This window comes from Rissa tridactyla, chromosome 1 (assembly GCF_028500815.1).
Source record: "Rissa tridactyla isolate bRisTri1 chromosome 1, bRisTri1.patW.cur.20221130, whole genome shotgun sequence".
Taxonomy (NCBI): domain Eukaryota; kingdom Metazoa; phylum Chordata; class Aves; order Charadriiformes; family Laridae; genus Rissa; species Rissa tridactyla.
In genome coordinates this window covers 118,409,259-118,435,679 of record NC_071466.1, presented here as the reverse complement: position 1 = coordinate 118,435,679, position 26,421 = coordinate 118,409,259, and the positions used below count along the sequence as shown (strand labels likewise).

The following is a 26,421-nucleotide window of genomic DNA, read 5'->3' as shown; positions in this document are numbered from 1 at the left end:
GAGGTCAGTACGAAACACAGATAGGACTGCACAGAATCCCACTGCCCACCTGAACTGAACTACACATCCAACTGAAAGGGAGACAAACACACATTTCTGTAGGACCAAGAAGCACCAAGAGTCCAAATAAGCAGCTCAGACTACAATGAAATGACACTCCCCAACAGGAGGCTGAGGAGCTCTAGAAACTAGCAGTGGAATATAGCATATTTCATTTCAGCATCACCTGTGATTTTACCCCCAGAAAAGTCAACTGAATGGTCACAAAGGGTGAAGTTTCCTAGCGGAGTAACAAGGAACAATGACAAGAATGTCCTGGGACACCAGTGACCAATACTGAACGACCTTTTGAAGAGTTTAAAAGGCAAAAATGGTGGAGGTTAATGTGGGGGCAAAAGAAATCAGCCTTACCTGTGACTGACAGACTAGTTACAGCAGGACTGGTCAGAGGGAGCACAGGATTGACAGTCAGGGTTGTAGCTGCGCTGCTAGTCACAAGGCTTGGTGTGGTTGCCACCTGGAGGTCAAAAAAAGAATACAACTGCTCAACTGTTAAAAGACAAAAAAAGAGTTAGCTACTGGACTTCCGACTTCTTTCTTCCCATCCTCAGCTGAGGAAGTTAGCAGGGAAAACACTGCATATAAACTAACTTTTTTGTAATTTAGTATTCAGTGGAGCAACCACAGTACCTTCTCTAATTACAAGCAATACCTTTATTCTTAATCATTCAGTATTTGAAGGGAGATATATCCATTATACCCACACTGTCCCGGGACTCCAAGTTAGCCCTCCCTCTCTGCCTCCCCCCAAAGATAGCACCTTGTTTTAATAGAATCAGTCTTATAGAAAGAGTTATGAAATATATCATTTCTGCATTGTTTTTTTCTTGTTTAAACATCTTTTCAGCTCCAAATTTCTTTCTCTGATAGAATTATTTGAATGCCCCAGAATTACCAAAGGTATTTAGGGTAATGTGTTTACATGGATAAACAGAATAACATTTCACTTTTACTCAACCAAACTATAAGCTCTACTTTGATAAGTTTCCTCGTGCCAGAGGAAGGACCTCTGAATTTTAAAACGTTCAAATGATATTAGCTAATTTTACTTGTGGACAGCTTATTACAAGAAAGCTACAATAAACTGAAGACATTACAGATAAAAATCACCAAAGATTTAAGGCTGAAGGAACTAGCTTATGAGGAAAAATGACATGTAAGGAGAAAAAGGACTTTTTATGGACAAGAAATGGTGTCCAACAGTAATATTTGAAGGCTGTTATACATCAATGAGAGAAATGAATCCTTTAGAATTGCCCAAGAGAACATAGCCAAGGATACAGGCTAAAACATTCCTCCTTTCCTGTCTCTTACCTTAAGTTCATTATCAGAGAAATGTCTCTCATGCTGCATATCCTCTTATATGAAGTTAAATGCTTCACGCATTTTAAAACAAGACTGGGGCAACTGGGACAGATCTAAAAGCTTTCTGCCCATCTCAAATAGTGTATGAAATAAAGAAGAGCTAGATACACAGTACACTTCCCACTAACGCAGCCCAGACATTGTATCTGTATCTGTTAAGGCCAAGGTCATAATCCACGTTTCAGAGCAGTGAATGACCTAGAATTAATACAGCTGACCCCGCAGTTATAATGGCTGACTTCAGCCAATGCAAAAGTAGGCTGCCATCAAAAGGAGCATTTCCCTCCAATCCTGCTTCAGAGCCCTAGCACTCGTGCAGCCGGGCTACAAGTCAGATTGGTTACCTAGCCAGACTGAAAATTCACCGTTGTTCTTCACATGGTTAATCTGAAGTCAAAATAGTAAACTAAGCCCGATCATCCTATGGACACATAATCTCCAGAACTGACACAAGGAATGAACAAAGCACATGGCGGGGGCAGCAGGGCTGGACCATCCGTTTGAGTGGTAGCACAGTCAGTCTTAGGTTAAGCTTACAATGAGTGAAAATGCTCAGTGAAACATCACTGAAAAAATGGAGACTGTGGTTAACACCTCAATTTCTTACGTATAATGGCAGTTTATAATAAAAGGGAAATTTATGTAGGAAAATTCTCTTAAGTTGCAGTCTGAGTAAACTTGCATCGTGACTAAAACACACCATCATAAATCTCACTACGTTCTGCTTTGGTAGCAAGGCATGCAACCTTGCTTTCCAACTGGGGAAAAAAAAAAAAAAAAGACTAAATACATTTAACACATCTCTTCCCTGAAACAAAAGGCTGCATGCACACATCCTGAGACACAGATAAGGGGGTAGAATGACACATCACCAAAATTAATGGTTTAATGAAGTACTGGAAAATATTAGCTACTACAGTGATGAGGGTGGAATAAATACTACAAAAGGACAGCTACAGGCTACATAAATTCCACCACATTCCTATTAGCATAGCTACTATGAAATCTAATAGCTACTGTTTCTATTTATGAAAACAGACCTCCATGGACATTGGTAGCAAAGGAGCTGAAGGAACCTTGATGCATGTGTTTTGTTACTCTTATTTTCATGAAGTTTGTGTTTACCTGAGGCAAATACAAGTGTGGGAAATTAATGACATGAGTATTAGCTAAATTGTTTCTTTGTTCCACGTCTTTTTTTATATAAATTATTCCTAACTAGAAGTGACAACAGTATCATTGGATTTGTGTGACTTAAGTCTCCAAATGATACGTTTTACTGCTGCTCATCTACTTATCAGAGCAGCCAAAATAGGAGGGGAGGAGTAAAGCTGTTAAGCATTTTTTTATTACTATTATTTTTACAAAAAGAGTTTGGGCAAGAGAGAAAGTCCAGTAGAGTTACTGTCTGGAATACGTTCAAAGCAGTAACTCCAACTGCAAATTTGCTAGTCAGAATATCTACTCATGAACTGACCAAATAAAACACCCAAACCGAAGGCCCAACTAGTGCCTGATTTGTAAACATTACCTCTCTTAGATAGCATGCAAGTAGGATATTTAAAATGCCAGTAAAATATAAATTTGTGAGAACAAGTCTGCTGTACAAAGAAGGTGTAGCATGTGCTACTTCAACAGTGAGTACAGAACTATCTCTTCCAGTGATTTCTGTGAACACAGTTTCTTGATTCTTACCAGTGAGGTTGGGCAAGGGAAAATTGCTTTGATGGGCGAGCTGCTGGTTCCACCACTGCTGGGTGGGTTGATCCTTTTCTCCTTCTGGCGCCGGTTACAGAACCAAACGCGGATCACCTCCTTCTCCATGTTTAGCTGGTCAGCTATCATGGTGATCTCATCCGAGGTAGGCTTTTGGTTCTGAGAAGAGGAAATGGCACTTGAAAAGCTGTGAAATTACCTTCTGAAGTTTTACATTAAAGCTTCTTCTTCACTAGGCAGGAATCCGGATAGGCCATTTATAGCCAGAATCTGGTCAGTCGTACAGTAGAGAGAGCCCTCCATCTTCCTAGTTACAGGAACATTTCTACCAACAGCAAGCTGTGCTCCTCAGAGACAGGTGATGAAGACTAAGCTCACACACTTCTTTTTTAGAGAAGGGATCTGAGTTGTGAGTTAATCCTTCAAGAAATTCTAGACTTTGATAAGGAAATCTTTCTTTCAGCATCTCTCAAAAAGGAACAGGAGAGATTAGGAGAGATTAACTATAGCAACAGCCAAATGAACCCCAAGTTGTCTAGACCTATAATGAAAGACAGGCAGATTGAACAGGCTACTTACAGAGGCTATCTGCCCATACAGCTGCACAAAGTACCTAATGGGAGTAACATAAGGCCAGCTAAAAACCTCACATTGTGTATGTTTAGACTGTCACACCATTTATCCATCCTCAGAAAGGATAATCTTTTTTTCTTCTCTTTGTTGTGCAGAATATCAAGCTTAGATCCATGGCTCAGTATCTTGGAATGCAAAATCACAAAATCAGTGAACCGCAAGAACCAATGAGGTTTTTTAAGGGGTTTTGTGAGTTTATTTGTTTGTTTGTTTGTTGTTGTTTTTTAAAGTGAAGTAGACATTGATGCGTGCTTCTTTGCACAGCCTTTGTATTCACCTTGTTTGGTACAAGCACGTTCCTAAATAGCACAGTAATGGGTTCACTCTAACAGATATGATTGTAAGGCTAAGTTTCTTCATTTCTTTAAAGGCTGAGCAGAGCAACAGGATCACTGACCTCCAGGAAACTCTTCTCTAAGGCCACACGTATGTTGGTCTCTATGCTGGTGCGTTTCTTCCTCCTACGGTTCAAGCCTTCAATCCCTTGCCCTTGAGAATTCAGGGCACTTGGGCTGGAGAGAGTTGAATCAGATGAGAGGTTTTCTGAAAAAATAAGGTAACATAAATCAGGAGATTTTATTTGAATGCATTGCAGTCTAATGCAAGTGTTCTTTACCTGTGCGAGGTATGTCAAAACCCACTCTGTACCTATTCCAGATACATACAGATTTCTGAAGATCATGTGCATTAATCCTTGTACTTGTAAATTACAACGTATATTTGAAACTTAAAAGCTACAAGTAAATCCAGAGGGCGCGCTCTGCTCCTGTATGCTACCACAGTATCTCTTTTATAATACCTATACAAAGTTGGTCTCCCCTTACCTCATTCCACCCCACACTCATTCACTGCAAGTCACAATTTAAAGAAAAAAAAGCAGTAACTGCAATCCATGAGCCACTGCTGTAAATCACAGGCAATTATGAAAAAATATGAGCAGCCTGAAATTTCTTTTACCCACTCTGCAATACACTAGAGGAAGAGGAAGTTCATAGTCAGTCTCACAGCATTCAACCTCTTCTCTGGAGATCTCGGCAGATACTCAGTGTTATGTAGTTCTACCTAACAGCCTACACAGTTAGCAGCTCCCCTTCCTCAGCTTCGCTAGGTCACTAGCTATCAACCCCTAATCCTGAGCAAAGAGAGAACACACTTGACCCCACTTTGTAGCAGAAAGTGCAAAATAACCAACTGGCAGGGAATTTCAACAAAACAATTAATTATGGCTGGAGGTCCCTCACTGCACAGAAGTTTGTGGGTAATAAGCTAGTGTCAAAGTTCACAATGCCTAAAATCATTCTGGTAGACTCACATGGGCAAGTACATTCAGTTCATGATTTTCTAGATATTTTAATTTTTTTTTTTTTCAGTAATGGCACCCATAAATGTGATGAAACCCCTCTCCATCCTGAAAACCCCACAGAACAAGCTGAGTTCTGCAACAATAAATTCTCTAACACTCCAATGTAACATAATGGAAGGGATCATTGGTATGCTTCTCCTGCCCGCTTTTACCTAAAATTAGCCTTTAAAGTCATCTGAATCTTTCTTCCAAAGATTTTCATGAAAGTGAATCAGAGCCGAAGACAATTGCTCCCAAGTTCCAGGCTGTGAAGGATCCTGACACTGTTTACAGTCCTTAACTTAACTTTACAGATCCAAGTATTTCTTCAGGCTAGCAGGAAAAGCAAATTATGACGTTCCTTGCAGCACTGGACCAATTCAGTGTTGCTGGAAGGTTTGGGGACCGCTGGCCTGAGGACTAGAGCACTGTGAAGATCCTTATGTTTTCTATCACAGATCTAAATTACCTAAAGATAAACCCTGTCAGCACAACAGAATGACATTTCCTTGTTTCAATGCAGGACAAATTTTCAACACGGCATCCAATTTCTTTCAAAATTTCAGAGAATACTGCAGGCACCAGCATAAAGCTCTCTTCGTTTTGGTAAAAATAGGAAAGCACACACCATCCCTGCCATCTGTTTAGCAGATCCATCAGTTTTATACTATGTATAATTGTATACTTGGAAGAAAAAACTGGCTGACAGCACTCTTAAACACTTTCTATCCTAACACCTAGCACCACCATCCAAGCTCCTTTTGCTGGTGGGGGAAAAAAAATAAAAAAAAATTAAAAAGAAAACCAAAAAAGAACACTACCAACATTGGCATCATGAATAACTTCTATCCAGGAAAAACGAATTCTGGAAGGAAAAAGCAAAGCCTAACCCACAAAAAACTCTTCCTATGGGGAGAAAGAGAGTGTTTATACAGACCCTTGGAGAGAGATGAAAAGAACACACATAGGGGTGTGGGAGAAGATGAATGCAATGAGCTCTGCCTACTGAAACAACAAACCATGCAACCCTCCCTCTACTACACATCTGAAAAAGAAAGCTAGAAGAGGATTAGAAGTTATATGCATTAACATACATGAAGAAGGAAAACCATGACACATATTATACCTCACCCCATGCAATTATTCATCTGTCTGCAGAACACAATTCTGAAAGTTCATATCGAAACAATTTCAGATGTATATAGGCACACGAAGAGGGAAGTATGGACGCTTATTCCTACACCCTTATTTTTCTCACGGACAGTTACAAAGATTGGTGGCTTCATAAAACCGTAAGGGCACAAACGAAGCAGTTTTTCAGAATCCTACTGATTTTGGTAGGCTGGTGAAGAAATACACAGACTCATTCACCTGCATCATTGAGCCACTTTTCCAGAAGTGGCTTTAACTTGCACATGTTCTTAAAGCTGAGGTTCAAGGCTTCAAAGCGAGAGATGGTAGTTTGGCTGAAGTCATTTCCATAGAGTTTGCCCATAGCGAGCCCAACATCACCCTGGACAAAGAAAGAGAAAAAAGGGATTCACTAACATAGGCACTTCCAAAGCAAGGAATCCTGTCATGTTCTTGTGTTCTCTTAGTGACTCCACTGCTGCATGGGATTTCATTTTCACAGAAACTTGCTCAGCGCTACCAAGATTCGTGCTAAAGCAAATAATCATAAAGAAATGTCAAACCTCAGTCAGCTTAACCATGTAACTCTTTACAGGAAATCCCTGAATGCTTTGTCGTCTTAGCATTATCACTGAGCAGAATATTCCACTGAATATTGACTTGTAATTTTTTTCTTAGTTCTTTAAAATAAGTAAAGGTCAAGCTTTCTTTATGAGCAGATTTAAGTATCTGCATATTTCATGCCAAAGAAGAAAAGTTCAAACAAGCAGAAATGGAGTAAATTCATATTCTCAACACTCTTGAAAAAACTCTCTTGAAGTCCCTTGAAAACACTCTTGAAAAGATGTCTGCAAACACACATCACATTTAAATAGATGCAAAAATATTCTTGTCTGAATTTTCGGTATCTTTTGAGGTTCAAACCAAGCTTCTCCCCACAAATACACATTTCAAAGCAGACAAGAAGTTGAACCATTTCAAATAGTGATTAACTGCAGTCTTCGCTGTCATTACCCATCTGCCAAAAAGCCATCCAGGAGATTTACAGACAGATGATCATTTCTTTACATCTGCTATTGCCTTTCAAAACAGTTTTAGCTAGCTCTCAGACATTCTGCTTATTCTAATATATATATATATATACACACGCACATATATACATCTATGTTGTTTATACTTGAAAAGTCTTGTTAAAAAAAACAACACACCAATCCACTCTTGATTATGGCCATTAAAAAAACCGTAATGCTTTCTTGTTTTGCTTTAAAGCTGGAAGATCCTCCCTTTTGAAAAAGTTTAATTATTTTTTAAGTATACTATTTGGTCTAAAGTAGTTTAATTTAGATTTTTATTTTTTAACACAAAAAAGTATGAGAAGTCTAGAAGAAGAAACTGAAAAGCTTGAGCATAGTTAGTGGAGTTTAATTGCAAGTGGGTTAGTTGGATTGCGCATAAAGCTTGCTTGCTTTCCTTTTAGGTCAGATCCACAACCACAGCTTGATACAAGTATATTAATAGCATGCAGAGTGGCCACATCTAAGCAAGGAAGAAAACAACCTTTGGTAAGCGTAGTAAATTGTGCAGGTTGCGTAAAGAAAACAATTTCCTTCCTAGAAGGGGACCAGAACAATTGGTTTGTACGCCCTTCAATCAGAGGAAACACGGGGGAACTCACATTTATACCTCTACCCATATGCCAGGATTCTGTGCATTTTAAAACTCATAAATCATTCCAAAAGAAGTAACATGGATGCTCTACTGGGTTTATGAAGAAGAAAACCTGGCTATGTAAACCATTTTGGAGATAAGTTGATTTATGTCTTGGCAGGAAAGAGTTATGAAATTTGCTCCAGTACCCCAGCTAAATTTAATTCTGGTATTTATGCTGTTCTTACTAACATTTGCCATCTGATTTAAAATGAATAGTTAACCATTTCTTTGTCAATAGTTTTCAATGCCAAAAGGTGGCAGCATTTCAGCTGTAGGCAGAGGAACTTACATACCGGGATGAGAATTTCATATACTGGAACGGGCCACCAAAAGGATGGATGGAACAGAGATAAAGGCACTGTATACACATCTGATCTACCCTGTAGCTCTGGTACTGAACTGAAACTGATTATAAGGTACATCATTGTTGTGTTTACTGGTCTGTTCAGAAACACAGACAGACTAGCAGAGGTAATACCTTTTATAGAATAAAAATAACATTGTCTGAAACGTTCGCTCACATAGCTTACATCTGTACCAACCAATTGGCCACATACCTGCAATAATGCTAAGATGCAGTATGCTCATTGTGTCTCTGTATGTCAAACACAGAGATATTTTTAAGGAAAACAATTAAACAAAGGATTTTAATCCATCACCCACTTTTCAGGGTGGCAGAAGTGACACAACTGCTGAAATTCAAAACCTGTTATATTGTTCACAAGACAGAACGTAGTAAGAGATTAGTTTGCAATGCAAACTAAATCTTACAATTATTTTTGAAAGGCGGAGGTGGCATGAGTCTGAAAAAGCTTACAGTACCACTGGAAATAAATTTCTTTTCTCCTCTGAAAGGCTATTTATCCAACTATAGGAAACCAAAGTAATAGGGGTTTCTAATTATCATCCATTTATGCAATTAGGTAGAAGTTATTAGAACTGTGTAATTATACACATACAAACTTAAAGTAGGATGGGAATGATCAAATTCAATTTTATCACTTTCTCAAGATTCCGTTTTTTTAAGCTCAGAAGCAAATACTGAAATCTAAGCCTGAGCAGTTGTGTTCATTTTTCCTTACCACGAAAATTCCCAACAGGGTCAATAAAGAAGGGTTAACCCATAACTTAAAAAGTCTAGTTGAGCCTTTATAATCATCTCACAGCAGGGCAGATTAAACATAATAACTAAAGATCTACATGAACCTCCTCAGTCAGGCTATAGGGAAGCTATTGTATTTTACTCTATTTTGTTCTGCTCTATTCTAGCTTTTGTGTGTGTCCATCGCTTGTATTTCTGTGCCTCCCTCTAGTGGAAAGAAGGGAGGGAAGGAGGCACGCATGCCAGCAAAATGCACTTCATTTTACTAAGAACATTCTGTTCTTGAGTTATAATTAAGATGCTGCCAGGAACTTTCATTATGAACCCTGATTTTTCAAACATTTAGGACTTTGCCAGAAAAATAAATCTGACTTCAGCACATACTTTCAGCTAGATAGATTTACTTAGTCAGGGGCGGGGGGGGGGACAAATCACATATGTTGGATTGACTGCTCTGAGCTCAGACTTTTAAATACCTACTTTGATTTCTGCATGCTATTTCTTCTAGAAAAAACACACCTCTGCTTACCACAAACTCCTGACAAAATTAATTGTTTACCTGGACACACATTTTAATTTTTCAGGGGAAAAAAAAAAAACATTTTGATATTAATAAGAAAGGACTCTTGGATCCAAGCAGCCTTTCCCTTCAACAGAACAACAGAACATATAAATGCACTTTGTACTTTTAAATGTACTCCTCATTCAACCATTTTCACTATGTTCAAGATTACTTTTCTTCTGCGCTATGGGTGTTTCTGAGCTTTTAAGCAAACCAAAACAAATCACAACTCCAGTTCACCTCTGTAAGGAGAGAACTTCAAAGGTGACAGTCCTTTCAGGTTTTGTTTAGGAACCTTAGCAAAAGCATTAAATACAGAAATCATTGATGTTTAATAGGAAAATATACTTGAGATATAAAAACCCTTTGACATCCAAAGCAATTCCGCAGTTGCGATATACTTTTTAAAAACACCAAGCAGTTAATTGTGCTGTGTGATTTTTGGAACTTTGTACTTCTGAAAGCAGCTTTAAAGTGCTTTGTCCCATTCATTTGACATCCTACAGCATGAATAGTGCACACGCAATGACATCTGGAGCCGGTAAATGCACGTACCTGCTGGGAAAATGGCTACGCTTTAAAACCAACAGGGAAGTAAGATGGATGTACGGCTTTTTCTGTTATTTCTTAGAAATCCCCTACATAAAGGCCAGAGCATAACCCTATTTAAGAAGGTTCTCCTAGGAAAAGGTGGAATTGTAGTCTCCCTCCAGACTTGAAAGATGAGACCTCAGATTCCACACTGGCAGGCACTAAGGTACGCAGTCTCACCTGAGTGAATCCAAGTTTGATCCGTCTTTGTTTGAAAGTCTTGGCAAACTGCTCAAGCTCCTCAAGGTCACTGGGCTCCTCCAAGCTGGGAGTGTCGATTCGCTTTGGTGTTGACTGGCTCTGTGGAAGTGGCTGAATGGGGGTCGCTGCTATTGTGCGTGTTGGGGTTGCTGGCTATTAAGATAGCAAGGAAAAGATGAAAATCAGACTTAAAAGAATAATCAGCAAAAATTAAATTCAAAAAAAGGTATGTGGGGTTTCTGTGAGAGAGATCAATGAATTTGACATCTCCAGCAATCTGAAAGTTCCTCCGATTTATTTACATTCCTCTCAAGAATGAGCAATCACAATTCGGAAAACTGTATTAGTATGACAGCCTTTTAAAGGTTCTGTCAGAACCAATTAAAGAAAAGTAAGAGATGTTCAATGCAGCAGATAACCAACAACTTTCACTTGCTACAGAAGCTGCTCAAAGAAAGGCTGAACACTCTTACTTGATATAGTTCTATCATTTATAGACAGCTTGGCATTCATCCCCTTTTAATCATTTTAAAATTGAATTTACTGCTTGTGTGAGGTGGCAGATTGTCATCAGCCCAGAAGATTCAAGTCTCCTATTTAATCTTGGAATAGTGAGCACATACAGGTGCAGCAAACATGGCACGTTTCCTCTAATACCATCTCTTGTGACTGACTCAACTCTTCCAGTAAGAAAAAAATAGATCTACATCTACTGGCATATTAGACCATTTTGCTGAAAAACCTGAGCATCATGGAAAATATTCCCAGGTGAATAAAATATACTAAGATCTGGTACTGCACAGTTCAAGCTTTATGTGCAACAGGAACATTGGAAACATGTTTTGAGTGCCTAACTCTACTTTCTTACATGCCATACATTAACTGAGATGCAGAGACAAATCATGTTAAATTCTATTTAGCTCAGCTGAGGCAGTTAAGTAAAGGTGACTTCATGCTTTTATGTCCTATGCCCAGTTCTGAAACTACAGACTCCTTCAGGGCAAATACGAACGGCCTCAAGTCTATGCAAAACTACAGTACTATGCAAAATCTATGCAAAGGTCCAGAAACGGCTGTTCTAAAAGAAATGGCCTACATATAGCTGAGTCTTTACGTAGCTCCTTATGTTGTTTTTCTCCTGGGTTAGTGCAGGATTTTGCAGTGCACAGCAGATGGTAGAGGGAGGTCAGGATCTATAATTCCATTATTTGAGAAATAATGTGATCATATATGATCTTTCTAGGATTGCAGATAGGCGTGTCATACTATAAAGGTTTTTAATATTTTTTAATTTACATTAAACATAGTGGGTAATTACTGCAGTATGTCTTTACCGACTTCACCCCCTTTATATAATTTATCTTCTCTTTGCAGTTTTGGTACTTTTTTTAATCCAAGTATAATCTTTAGCAGGGAGTCCTGCTGCTAACTGAGGTATGAACTACAGAGGTGAGACAAATTCCATTTTCCACATGGTGCATGAAAAATACTATAGGTGGTATAATACAAAATGTAGTTTTCTAAGACTCTGATAGACTCAGGCATCTTATTACAGACTAAAAAATTCTTGTATGTAACCAAGTTGGCAGGAAGATACCATATATTACATGGTATTTGAGAAACAGCAGGCAGTCATGTAACTAAACTGCACAGTAAAACCCAGAGTGAAGCAGAATTAAATTTGCAGGCACGCACAACCTTAAAATTGCATTTCTTACTGTCTGAAAGCTTAATCATAGAGCTTTAATATTTTAACATATATCTAACAGAATATTTTAATGCATTTCTAACAACCTCTTCACTTTCACAGAAGGTAACTAAGAAGACTGGCAATGACTTAGCAATAATAGCAAAACAACTAGGCTACAATAAAGATAGATTACCACTGCAATCTTTAGAAAAAAAAGACACTTGTAAGTAATCCTCTTTCTGAGCTTTTTAGGTAGCTCACACCTTGCTCCTCTGAATTTCAAAAATTTGGACATTGTCCAAGAAAGCCTTACAAGAAATCAAATTATGCTCTATCATGATTAACTCAAGACATCAGTCATGAAAATTTTCAGCTAAAAATAAAAATTTAGAAAGTTAAATGCATGAAAAGACACACATTAGGGTAAAAACTGCAAAACTTAAGTTACTGATACTTCATCTTTACACTGCATCTATCTAGAAAGACAAACTATTATAGCTACAATATCTACTCCGGTAACTAATACAAAGGGTCCATTCACTTGCAATTGTTTAAATCCCCTCAAAACAACTCATGAATTGTTGAAAGAAGCCTGACCTGCGAGGCAAGGGTGATGCTTGGCTGAGACTGCAGGAGGTTGGCTTGGCTTTGCTGAGGTAGTTGCGTTAAGAGATTCTGCGCTTGCAGGAGACCTGGAGAGAGAAAAGGTTTGTCATTTAAAAACACTAAAACATGAAGTGAGGTGAACAAGGCTCTTGACAAATAATGAAAGTTACAAAAAATCTGAGATGCAGGCCTTCATTTCATCCCTGCATAGATATCTTCAGACTTCGGACTTTTCAGTCCAAAATCCCCCTATCGTTTTCCTGAAGTATATCTGGTGACATACCTATAGGTATATGGGTAAAAGACAGGAGTCTGTACTAGTCTCCTCTGCAGAGTTTGTAAAGATCTAGTTATCCCGGTTATGTATGCAGAAATCATTTATTGCCCTTTTTAGCCTGCAGATTTTGGGTAAACCTCTTCCTGTAACCAACAGCTGACCAAGAATTAGGGAGTCATATAAAAATAAACAACTGAAGACTAATCAGATCAAATACAACAACTGAATACTAATCAAACCCACAAATTTGGCTCCTTGATCACCCTTCTTCCTCTCTGTACCACCCCATGACAGCTGCGTAACAAGGAAGCAACTTTCTCTGGCAAACTTAGGCAGACCACACCAGAAGACAAAGCAAGCTCAGATAACCTCTTCCTGGCTGAAATAAAGGAGGAACATTTTGGAAAAGTAATCAGAACTTAAAGCTTAGGTAAGATACTGAACACTGCTTAAACTGCACAAATAGAATAAACATTACACTGTACATATGAAAATCCTTGCTATTATTAAAGGGTGACAACACTAAAGAACAGTTGGGACTGATGCAACCAATATACACATTACGCTGTCATTCTAAACTTAAATTCTCTTACAGTCCACTATTTGTATGGTTTATTATATGTCTCAGGAAAATAAGACATACGCTTGCATCTACAGATTTTAAAGAGAAGCTATCTGATTATTAATATTTTTTTGCACTTCTCATATTAAAATGTATGTATTTTTAAGGGGTAGGAATCTTAACAAAAACATAGCTACAGTTAGTCAAGCCCCTCAATTTTATTGTGAAAAATATTGGTGTTATTCTTTAGGTAACTCCTGGCTACCACTACCAATTTCCCCTATAATAATTTGAAAACCTGACTAATTGAACCTATACTTAATAAGCATCTTCAATACACCAAGTTCCTAGAACCAGGGGGGAGACGATGGCACGACAACAACAGATGGACTCTACGGCCACTCAGAGGACAGAACACCCATAAGTACCACTTAAATTCTGTAATTTGAGTTCGATGTGGTCTGTTCTGGCTCATCAGCTGGCTGATCAATCATAGCGCACCACTCATGAGCAGCTACCTCTTAACAGAATACAGGTACAGGACACAGGAATTTAGGACTTGATAAATACTGAGTGAGAAACTGAATGGTTTATGCAAGGTTAAGGCCATAGGAGACATGAAAAGAGGGACTACCATGGGTAGGAAGGAAAAAATGTATCCTCAATGAGGGGTACCAACTACAGGAGAATTTGTCTTCTGACTGTAATATTATTCTTACTTTTTCTTTTTTAACAAAGTGTTGAATATGTATTTTGAATAGAATGTGCCGCTATCAAAATGCTCGAGACCTACAGAATAAAGCCAGCTGCTTATGCAACATAATAGCACAGCATAGACAACTATGTAAATTTGCTTTGCACCACATAATCAACATGTTCCAGCTGTGTTTTTAAAAAGCCACAGCAAGGGAATGGATCAGCTTAAGGAACTTCCAAGACAGCTACCCACTACAGTTACACAGTGCATTTTACAATGCAAATATTTGTTCACTTGAAAGATGATTTCGGCTGCCCAAATCTAAATATTAATTAGCAAACAGTCACCTCTAAGTGAAGAGGTTTTGACCTTCATTTAGTGACAGTGAATTTTAACTGACAACCTGAAATAGAAAGGGACAAAACATCGCACTGACACTATAGAGCGGCTGACTAACAATGAAACAAAAAATAGGCAGCTGACAGTGACCACATTCGACCTCCAGTCCACTGGTAACACCATCAATCACAAGTTACTGACTCATCTTATGACTGTAATCAGAGTAATTAGGACTGTCCTTTTGTGATTTTTTTTGTCCTCAAGGAAATCCCAGAGGATGTTTTTCTGGCAATAAAACTTTTGCTGAAGAGCACAAGATGACCACACTCTTCCTCATTTTATTCTCACTTGCATGTTCTGAAGTAATTATCACTGAAGGACAGTAGAAAGTATTGTGAACATGTTTAATCTAGTCACTTTTTACATCATTTTATCCTATTTAAGAAATACTGATACAAGGCTTCTCAGGCAGAAACTAGAGAAAGAACAAGTTAGTTAAACCTGACGCTGACTGAAGTAATGATCAGGGTATGGGGAAAGCAGCTGAACTGTTTTGGCAAAGTATGCATCTCTTCCACTGACTTAGTCTTTTCAGACAATTGCTGTGCACACACTTTGGACTCTTGTTGGCTTCCATGGGTGTGCAACTGTAGTTTTGCTCTTTTCAGACATGACTTGTACTAGTCTAAGCTTCACCTTCACTCTTTTTCTGAGAAGAAACTGCCGGTCCCCACTCAGGTCCAAGATAACTTCAATGACTTAACTTACAGGACACATAGCACAGCCTGTTAAATACAGTTTAAGTTCAAAGCTGCACCTTTTAGGCAACTGCTGAAATGTTGGTGTTTCAAACTCTGCTGTTTTCTTAGGGACTCGTACTGGCATCAATACTGTTTAACATCTTTACTACCAATAAGGTTGATGGGACGAAACCTATTCTCAGCAAGTTTGTGGACAATACCAGATACAGGGAGAGTGGTCAATAGGCCAGAAGTCAAGGCCTAGACAGGCTGGACAAAGAGAACTTCATGAAGATCAATGCAGGAAAATGCACCATCCTGTGTGGGGACTGGAATAACCCTGTGCAGCAATACAGGGTGGGCACTGGCTGGCTAGAAAGCAGTTTTGCAGAAAAGACCTGGGGGGTCTTGGGGGACAATAAGATGAACATGAGCCAGCAGCGCGCCCTTACAATAGATAGCCAGCCACATCCTGGGCTGTATTCACAAGAGTGCAGCCAGCAGGTCAAAAGCTGTGATTCTTCCCCTCCATTTGGCACTTGTGAGATCACATCTAGAGTACTGTGTTCAGTCTTGGGTTTCTCAGTACAAGACACAATGACATCCTGGATTTTATACACTCAAGGCCCACCAGGGTGGCTAATAGGCTAGAACACCCATATGAGGAATGGGTAAATGAGATGGTTTTTTCAGCCCTATAAGAAGACTAAGGTGAGGTACTATTGCTGTCTTCAAAGCAGAAACAGTGTCTTCTTGAGGGTGCACATTAATGAGATGCAACAGGCCTAAGCTGGAACATGGAAAACTCCAACTAGATATAAGGAAACAATTATTTATTTATTTTTTTACCATGAGAGTGGTCAACTATTGGGGCAGTTACTCAAAGAGGTTGCAGAATCTCCATCCTTGGAGATGTTCAAACTCAACCGCCAGAGATGCTGATCACCCTGCTGTAATTGGACCTGCTTTGAGTGATATTACATGGCCTCTAGAGGTCCCTTTCAACCTATATGCTTTTTTCAACCTATAAAAACTTAACTTTATATACTTAACTTTACAGCAGTAGTATTTCTAAGCATCTGCTTTGAGTTCCAAGAGCCCAGTGGTATTATTGCCTTAAATATGGCATACAAATCACCTATGTGCCACTCCAGAAGTATGACTGCATGGAGGTAGATAAGGATTTTTGCAGAATTATGATGCTTTAGAGGTATTTAATTTTTTTTTAATAAAGTAAATGCATCTACCATCATCCAGGACTTTTCCTGTAATGTCTACGAGTAGCATGAATAATGGCCCAAGACAAAAAACTTTTCCCACCAGCCATCAGTCACCAAGGACTGATCTGTGGTTCAGTTCTTACTGTCTAAAAAGAAACAAAAGATAAAACAAACATTCAAGTGCAGATTTTTTCAGAGTAATTTTTAAAAGTTGGCTCAGAAGCAAAACACATAATTCAACCCTAAATGATCTCCCAAAAGTGTGAATTTTTTCATCTAAGAAGAACTTGACTGCTTTCTCTCTGCCAAACCTGTTCATCTTCTGACAGACATATCCTGGAAGTTAGCTTGCAAGACAAAGCCATTACAATGTCATAATTTGATTAACGGGAAACAACTGAAAGGGAATAAGGAAGGGTGTCATACCACATATTACATACAGTGCTATTTGATCAACTTTGTTGATCACTGTTGATGAGAAGAAACTTTTGGGCACTTTGGTGTACCTCATTTTATCAAATACAGATCTTCCACAACGGGGACTCATAGTTGGGAGTTATATTGGGATCCAACACAGGAGAGAAAGTACTAAGCTATGCATTCCTACAAATCTGTTCCACTAAGATTTTAAGCTGCTGCATGCTGCTGCACCTTTTGCAGTATCCAGGTACCCTTTAAGATCAGTTCAAGACCATGACGCTAATGTGCTGAAGTTGGTGAACTGCGGTTTTGAAGAGTACCGATTCAACAATCCATGCAAAGGTGCTGCCATGCTACTTCAATGAAATTCAGCATTTTTCCTCATTGATGCTGTTCGGATGGTTAGAAGCAAAGACTTGATTTCAAAGAGGACAGTAAATATCAAGCATTTAATTCATATCTTAGTAATGGGTATTTGCAGAACAGGGGAAGAAAGTCACCATTTAAATAACTTCTTCCAAGTTCTTCCTCATTCCACTTCAATCTTTCCCCTCCTATTTGGGGAATGAGTTTGAGTCAGCTACACTTTATTCAACTGACGTCTCAGCAAATATGCTGTCATATGCTGTCAAATATGCTGTCATTGTCTCTTGATGATGAAGAGTTGGGTCTCCTCATCTGCATATTTTAGGGACTGAAGCACTTTCACCTAGTTCACATAGCGTATTATTAACAAAATGGAGTCCTGAAAGGGCAGTGCAGGTGCACCATCTCAGATGAGATGAACACTTGTACATTACAAATTTGATGTATCTGAGAAGAAACACAGGCAACTTCAGGCATCTTCCTCCATCCTCACACTGGGTGAAGGAGCTGCACTGATTCATGGTACCAGAGGCTAGCAGGGTAGATACCAAGGTTTAACATTCAATATCCCATTTTTAAAATATGCAGTGTTTTGGGTTGGGGTGGGGGTTTTTTCGTTTGTTTTTTTTTTTTTGTTAAGTGATACAAGTAAAGACTCAAAGTCTGTAGGCCAAGTGCACAAGAAGAGAACAGGACTGGATTTGGTGTTTTTACAATTAAAAAATGAAATCATAAACAACGTCTTTAATAATAAACAGCAATAACTTGAGAACAGGTAGACCCAGTTTCAATGTTTAAAGCTAATTAGTAGCTCATCTTCCACACTTGCCTTTCTGGATACTTTCTTTGTAAGTACTGTTTCTAAACCTTGACAACCTTGACAAACCTTGACAGTCTTTTCTCAGATTTTAACAACCTCTGTTTGTAAGATTAATTTAGAAGAAATGCAGCACCTTTTCCCCTCTCCATTCAGATTTTTACTGATATGACTTTTATTGGCCATATCTTCTGAGTAGAAAGGCGAATGGTTATCTGATGAGGGTAATATTTTTAAGAAGCAGCTATAATTGCAGTAAAGGATGTTGAACTGATTATTCTAGAGACAGATCTATTAGATACAAGAACAGATACAAGAGGTATAAAGACTGTACAAGGTGCTACTTTCCTGCCTGGGACTTCAACAATAATATGGGGACAATAATTGCTCCAAAAAAGAAATCACTATAAATTTATATTTCCATTCAATCTTCTGTATATCTGCTGAGGCCTGAAACAATTCCTTCAGTTCTGATGTTACCTATTACAAGCCATGAAAAACAGGAACTTTACAATTTGTTTCACACAAGCCACTGAATAATCAGAAATCATGTGGAAAAGGAAGATGACTACATTAGACACATGGCAGTGGATTTACAGGGAGAATTTCACATCTGCTGCTGTGATCTATAATGTGTGTTGAAGAAAGATAGAAGAAAAACATCATGATTGTTGATTAATATTTTAGGTATCGAATTTTCTAAAATTTTTCAGAAGTTGGATCAAAGCCATGACTTTCAACCCCTTCCAAGAATCTAAATATGACTGCGCTACTCTGCATCTCATCACCTCTTCTTCTACGATCTTGCTTAGAGATGCTATTCTTCACTTATTTCCCTCAAAACTATTCTCTTATATTAAAAACAATGTTTCTCATTTACATGACTACATGGCATGTACAAAATATGTAGTGTAGTCTGTAAAGCAATAGATTTCTTCCAGAATAGATAATCTATAAATAAATACGAATTTTCATTTTAGTTATTGAATGCATACATATATATATATACACACACACACATAAAGCTGCGTACAATACCAATGAGGCATCCAAAAAAATCTGAACGCCGTTGGTTTCAAAGAAAGCTCTATGCTAGTTTCTTCAGAATATTTATTATTTTATGAAGTTGACTAATGGAGCAATAGGACAAGAACAACATGGAAGTCAGCTGCAACAGCAAATAACAAAATGAAAATACACATTTTCTCAATCTTTCTCATAAATAATAACATACCATTTGAGATCTTCTAACAATAACCATGAAATACTGCAAAAAGCCATACCAAAAAGCGAGATAAGGGGTATTATAACATGCATGTTGCTTTATCATTGAATGCTCATAAAGACGACTAAATCTACTCAAGCATTTCAGTTGGAAGGTTGTCACACACTAATGGCCTATGGTCAGAACACTGAATATAAATCTTCTTACATTTTTGAGCTATTCAATTGTCCACGTTGTACATTAACAGTAAAACATGGTGTTTCTATACACACTGCGTCACTGATGACAGCAATATGCAGGTCTTAAATTGCAGTGAAGAAATAATTTTCAGAGATGGCTCCCAGTAAAGGTACCATGAAAACCTCTTCTGGTAGTTATTCTACTTCAGAGGATTTTAAACAAACAAACAAAAAGCCTTCCTTCCTTTCTATAATGCAAACAATTCATTTTGAGAGAGGAATATAATTTGCTTTTGTTAGTTTCCTTTTTTGTGAAGCATCTTCAGAGATATTTTAGAAAACCAGCAGAAGTCAGCTGAAAAATGTAGGCAGACATTAATGCTAGGGAGTTTTTCAAAACAATGCTTTTGTGCTTGCTGTTTCTTTAAAAGAATTTATTATTAAAAAAAACCCCACAACCTATTTTAAAAGAATCCTTGAACTAAATTTTGGTAACATTTGATTTCTTCTAGAAGAATATAAGCTTATAGAAGAATTTAAGAAGAATTTAAGCTTATAAATTCAGCTTCTTTTTAAGAAACTAATACATCACTAAATGTCTCCATGAATAGCCTTTTAGCCATTTTCTACCAGTGCTGGTATAAAAGCTCTCCTAAATCAAGTCCTATTAAAAGAAAGTTAATTTTGACTAACCCTTTATTCAAATGTGAGAGCATTCAAACAGTGAGAGAGCTTCAGCATAATGGAAAGGCAGTTCCATCCAAGTCACAGTATATAAGAAGGAATGATGCATGAAAAAATTGAAAGGAACAGAGGAAAATAAGGTGCAAAGAACTGCTTTATAGGACAGCCAGGCTCTGGAGGCCTCTTCAAGCATAACAGGATTTGCCTTCTGAGCAAGAATCTTTGGATTACCAGACCTGAACAACTGAGCAGAGTTCATGTAGAACAGAAAGAGGGAAAAAGACCATTGGAGTATATCAGCATAAGAGGCCATGGCTAAATGCAGTTTTCTGTGGGCATCAACAAATGGGCTACAATCAGTACTGTGAAGTATTTCAACTTGAACGCATCAGTTCTCAGAGCAAAGTTCCTGTACAACATCTTCACTGGTCTGGCACACTACCACCTACCACTTGGTTTGCCTTTAGCACATAAGCCATACCCAGTGTATCGCCAAAACATTATTTCCAAGAGTTGTTATACAAAATCAAACATTCTAGCTCTTCTCCCAAAGTGTAAGTATTATTCCAGTTTATGACAAAATTCACTGTACCCTCTTTAGGCTTAAGGACTTTTCTAGTCTCCCATAAGGGCTCTTAATTTTGTAATCTTTTTCCAGTCTCAGAATTTTGTAGCCCTTTTAGCACTGACCTAATCCAGACAGCCCACACACCCTCCAGGCCTCCTCCTAGGACTCTGCCTTTGAGTTCTGGTAAGTTGTTTTCACCAAGTTCTCTTCCCAGTAGGCTTTCTTCCTGAGAGCCTGACCCAGAAATTCAGATGCTGCAGTATTTCCCAAGAGGACTTGCTGTTAAAAATGTTCCCATGACATGATCTCTGGATTGATCCTCCTTGAGAAGCGAGCTACACACACTTTGACAAGGCTGAGGTCTAACAACCGGAAAGGGACAACCTGTTAAGAGCCTCCTAATTGCAATACTGTTATTTCTCCTAGGGAATATCAACAGTTAGTGAAGGTGTATGAACCACCTCAGTTTCACCTTCTCCTCTAAAAAGCTATGTATGATTTTCTTTTCTGGCAAGGAGCACTTACCCTGCTGCCCCTGCGGTGTTTGTGAGATGATGAACTGTGCTGGCTGCAAGTTGGTTGTTGGATGCACCAACACAAACTGTTGCAGGTTGAGATTCTGCTGCTGAAGCTGCTGCAAGTGCTGCAAATCCTTAAGGAAACAGGGGAAGGGGAAAAAAAAATAAAGAAAAAAAAAAGAAAAAAGGGGAAAAAAACGAAAAAAGAAAAAAGGGGGGAAAAAAAAGAAAAAAGATAAAGGAAAAGAAAGAGCTGTGTGTTAGACATTTAAGTCAGCCATGACTCCCAATGCAACCAGATTTCCTATCAACCAGTTATCTTTTTGACATTTAGAGATAAAAGTGGATATTAAACAGTACCAGTCCTGCTACTGAATATCCTTTAGGCTGGCAACTTGAATTTAACTGTCCTTCATAAAACCAAACAAAAATTGTTTACCAAAATAACCCAGCAAAATATTTCCAGCACTGTTCTGCTTTTTAGGAGAAAGAAAAAAATAAAATAAAAAAAAAAAAAATCTATCTCCCTCCCCTCAAATGCAGTTTTCAAATACACCCTAGACTTATCAGCACCTGGATTTCTCAGACTTATTTTTTGAGGATGCAACTCTGCTACAAAATTAATTTTTGACAAATCAAGCGCATTAGCTAGGAGCTATTTTTGTTTATAACAACAACAATCTGCAATTACCATTCTAATCAGCAACACAAAAGCAAAAATTTACAGATTCCTAGTTTCCACTCTGGTTGTTCAGGTCAAATTTCAGTAAATAGCTAACTCAAATAGTAAATAAATGTATTTGATTAGTTCTGAAACAAATTACAATAAGCTTAATAAACATGGCTATAATTAAGGTTAAAAGGAATAACCCAAAACACTGCACTATTGTAGAACCCTATTTTTATGTATTTAAACCATTCATAACTATTAATTTTCTATAATTAAATGATTGGTCTCAATGTAGATGCTAATTTCTGAGAAACTGAATCATCAGGAAAAACGCTTCAAGTTGCTGTTTAGCTGGAGACTGAAAACATAGAGAACTGCTTAAAAATATTCACCCAAAACTAGCCTTTTTCTTTTCATCTTCTCCAAACAGGACAATAATAAGAGTAACTGAAATCTGAAAATTGAAGCACAATGTGAAGCCAGTCAACATAACAGAGGTAATCTATGAAAACTATCTACACACGTGTAGAAACTTTCCATCTTCCTTGAGAAGAAGCTGTTTCAAAATACCTGCCAAGCAGATGGAAAAAAGCCTGAAATATTTCCCACACTTAACAACCTCCTATTAAACAAACCAAACCAACCAACCAAAAAAACCTTCCAAAACTCTATTTCAGATAAGTTCCTCAGATACTGGGGTACTCGTTTGCAGACTTTTGGGTCCAGCTGTGTCAGAAGGCGTTAACAATGCCAGTTCACTCCTAAACAGTGCTCAATCTGGCTGCTTGAATGGAGCTGCTCATTTTAATGTACTTCCTAACACACTTGAGTTAAAGTGAGCCAGACTAACAAAGACCTGCTTCTTAAGGACAGTAAAGTAGCCCCCACGCATTTTGACTGATGCAGGTTACTGAGCACTCACACCAGCTGCTCAGCAACAGATATGAAAGGCCATTAACTGCCAGCAATGGAGATGGCGATGGAAAGTCAAGACAGACTGACAAGGCTAACTTTATTTACACAATACAACCATTTGCAGAATATAGTTATCTGCATATGAACTTACATTGTTTTAAAACTGTTAAACTAAGACTTAAAAGTTGGAACAATCTCCTTCTGGGGAATAGGGGTGGTGAGTGTTAGTGGGTGGAAAGCAAGGGTAGAGAGAAAAAAAAAAAATAGAGTCTCCGTTGATTTATGGGACCATAGACATGCATTATAAGAGAATGACTACTTAACCTGCATTACAAAGACAGCGGCCATCAATCACTTAGGCAACTTGGCCATGTTAAGTCAAAAGCATGCAGTGTAATAACATGGTAGACAGACACCAGATGGATTGACCAAGCAATGCTCTTTATGAAATGGAAACTTACATAAGAGAATGGTAAAATTTTAAAAAGTGTCCCCCAGCGCAACAGAGTTTTTTTAAAGTTAATAGTATTGTTTGCTTTCAGAAAATTTGAGAAGTACTGCAACCATTCCTACGAAATTGAGGCCAATTTCCTTCCTAAAGAAGAGAGATATAACTGCCCCAGTTTTCCAAGGAACTCCATGTTTCTTCTGACTTTGTATCTTAAAGTTACATTGGTCAGAACTGCTACTAAAAACTCTCACTTCTTGAGCCCAAAGTGACATGGACCTCCCCTCATTTATTCATTGATTTTCAGTGCTTTACTGGTTACCTTTGCAGATTAAGCAGACCCTCCAGCACAGAGGGGCTCATACAGAATTGGATGTGAGGACTAGATGCAGAGGAAGAAACAGAAATAGAAAGAGTAGGGCAAGCTGACTAAGGCTGTGAATGCTGGGTGGAAGAAAAAGAAATGAAGAGAGGCTGAAGGATGAAAATAGAGGGGGATAAGAGAAAGAGTAGAAACACAAAAGGAAGAGTTGAGAAGAAATCTCTGAAGGAATAAGTATGGACAAAAAGATAGGTTGAGGACCTGCCCCATCAAAAGCAAATGAATAAAACCTCCCCAAATGACCAAGTAGATCTCAGATGATTTGAAGAAGCATCACAGGAGATAGGAGTTGCATACAAGAAAGAATACAAAGAAACAGTGGCAGTGTATTTGCAAGATCAAAAGAGGAGACCTTTTTGTTTAAGACTATAGTCTTCATAACACAGGGTACCCAGCTAAGACATGACAGCTCTTATCATCAGGCTCTTACACTTTAATATGAGAAAACTGTTTTTAAATTAAGGCCTCAGGGATAACTGGTATAAGCAATCTTATTCTGTGCATCTGCCTTGGTAAATGGTATCTTGGCTGAGTCTTGTTTAAATACAGAGATATAATTCTGTAACACAGAATGGAAACGATACCTCCAAGGCTAATCACTCTTAAATAGCCCTACCAGCCCCTCAAATTCATTTGAAATCCAACGTTATTTCTACCTTGGGAAAGTTTTATTATTTAGTTAATTGTAGCATTACAATAAATCTCCCAACAGCAACCATGCGAACAACCCTAACACTGTTTTCCTATACTGATTTTCTTTTTTTCCTCAATGGCAAAATCTGTATACTAGCACAAGCACATACAAAGAGATAGAAAGATTTTTGCGGAAACATGCATGTCTTCTGGAGCTGCCTAACAATTTAAAAAGATCACAACAATCCAACTCCTATCTTGGCTACATCTTGACATGAGGAAGCTTTTTTTGTTTTTAAAAAAAGGCATCTAAAGTTCCAAATTTGATGCCATTATCTCTAGTCACAAACTTAAGCATCTCTGTCATTTTGAGGTCTACATCATATAAACACTGATCATGGATCCTGAAAACAAGTAAAGTTTACAAAGAACTCCAAAACTGTTTAGTGACAATTTAGCATCAACCCAGCAGCAGTACTAACATCTTAACAGACTCCTGCAGCAGATACCTTACATTAACTCCAGTGCACATTAAAGAAGTCATGCTTGTGCAATTAGTTAATTAAAATAAATACGGTAATCCCCCTGCTGCAGAGACCTGCCAGTTAATCAATTATTCAAAAATCATCAATTAAAACAAACATTTAGCTATTTGTGTAATCAGCTATATGTTTACAATAGCAATGCAAACAAAGCTGAGCACTGTTTATAAATCATCAAGATGGATCAAAAAAACAGTGTCATCCACCTACAAACCTAGATGGTAGAAATTTTCCATAAAGCATCTCAAATTATATCCAACACCTGCACAAATGATGCCCTCCACTTTCATCATATGAAGCCACTACCAAGATTCAACCAAGCTGCATTTATATATCAAAATAGCCTGTCCTAAAAGAAATTAATTGTAATGTCAAACATTTAAGTAATTAGGAATGCCAGAAAACAAGTGAAACATTTGTTCCCCTTGTGCTACAAATAACATTTTATGGTGGCAACTATATGATCAGATGCTATTTTCCATAGAGCCTTTAGCTCATTCACGCACACAAACCAGACAATGGTTGCTTCAGAAGCTCCTATTTGACGGCACATGCCTGATCTTTTCAACTCTGCTCAAACACTTCTCTGAAGATTTTGTAAATTCCAGAGAAAAATCCGGTACTAAATTAATAATCATAAATGCATCACAGATTTTCATAGCTTTCTACTGAGGTGGAAGAGCGGGATAGGTAGCATCTCGCACACGCACAATGCCTACAAAAGTATCCACTAATTTGGTAGCATATTTGACAAAAGTAAAGCCAGAAAGTTCAAGGTACAAATGTTTACAGACCTCGCTATCTTGAGCTGCACACCTGGAAGACAAGAGGCATACACCTGTGGATCACTTACATTTAGGTTAAAAGACATGCATAATATCATATGGCAACTCTGTGACAGATGCATGGAGAGATATTAGAAGGTAACCATCAACTTCCTTGACAAGGACACTTCCCATTCTTTTCTTGAAACCTGTCTGTGTTATTGGCTACAGACAAAGGCCTAACAAAATTGAGAGATAGTCTTGGGAGTTATGAGTTTCCTTGAATGCTACATCCTTGAGTCATCTCTGAATAATGACAGTGAAGTGGGATCCTTTGCTAAAATAAATATTAATATCTGGTCACATGACTTGTCACCGCGCACCAAGATGCCCAGTGTGAGGGGTCTGTGGGCACCATCAGTACTGGCCTTTTAAATGTGGGATGGCATCAGTCTGGCTTCTGTAAGGACAGACAGAGAGGTCAGAACTTTTAGACCAACACCACAGAAGTTTGCCACTTCAGTTAATAAAAAACTGATAGCACAACCAGGCTGTTGTTACTCAGCTAGTGGACTAGGCTAGCACAATAAAGGAATAGCACATTTCACCAATGGACTTCACAGATAACTGCGACACTTCTATTCTTTTACTTAATCATCCCTCATCTTCACTTTTTAGACACTTCATCCCAGTTGAATGCAAGCGAAAACAGTCTGAACAGAAAGAGTCAGACCGTCTTAAAGAAC

General features: G+C 38.1%; 1 protein-coding gene across 14 annotated transcripts in view; it reads right to left on the bottom strand.

Annotated features, from left to right (window-relative positions):
- Positions 1 to 26,421, bottom strand: part of POU2F1 (POU class 2 homeobox 1) — a 113,189-nt gene that overhangs the window by 6,396 nt on the left and 80,372 nt on the right. For 10 of the 14 annotated variants that reach the window (XM_054195449.1, XM_054195382.1, XM_054195441.1 and 7 more), the window contains 7 exons: positions 21,329 to 21,455; positions 12,701 to 12,795; positions 10,393 to 10,566; positions 6,488 to 6,629; positions 4,172 to 4,317; positions 3,121 to 3,300; positions 412 to 517 (listed from right to left, as the gene is read on the bottom strand). In XM_054195449.1, the coding sequence (XP_054051424.1) occupies positions 412 to 517; positions 3,121 to 3,300; positions 4,172 to 4,317; positions 6,488 to 6,629; positions 10,393 to 10,566; positions 12,701 to 12,795; positions 21,329 to 21,455 (970 nt within the window). The remainder of the gene's footprint in view (positions 1 to 411; positions 518 to 3,120; positions 3,301 to 4,171; positions 4,318 to 6,487; positions 6,630 to 10,392; positions 10,567 to 12,700; positions 12,796 to 21,328; positions 21,456 to 26,421) is intronic. The other 4 variants (XM_054195391.1, XM_054195431.1, XM_054195412.1 and 1 more) reach the window with 1 other exon arrangement.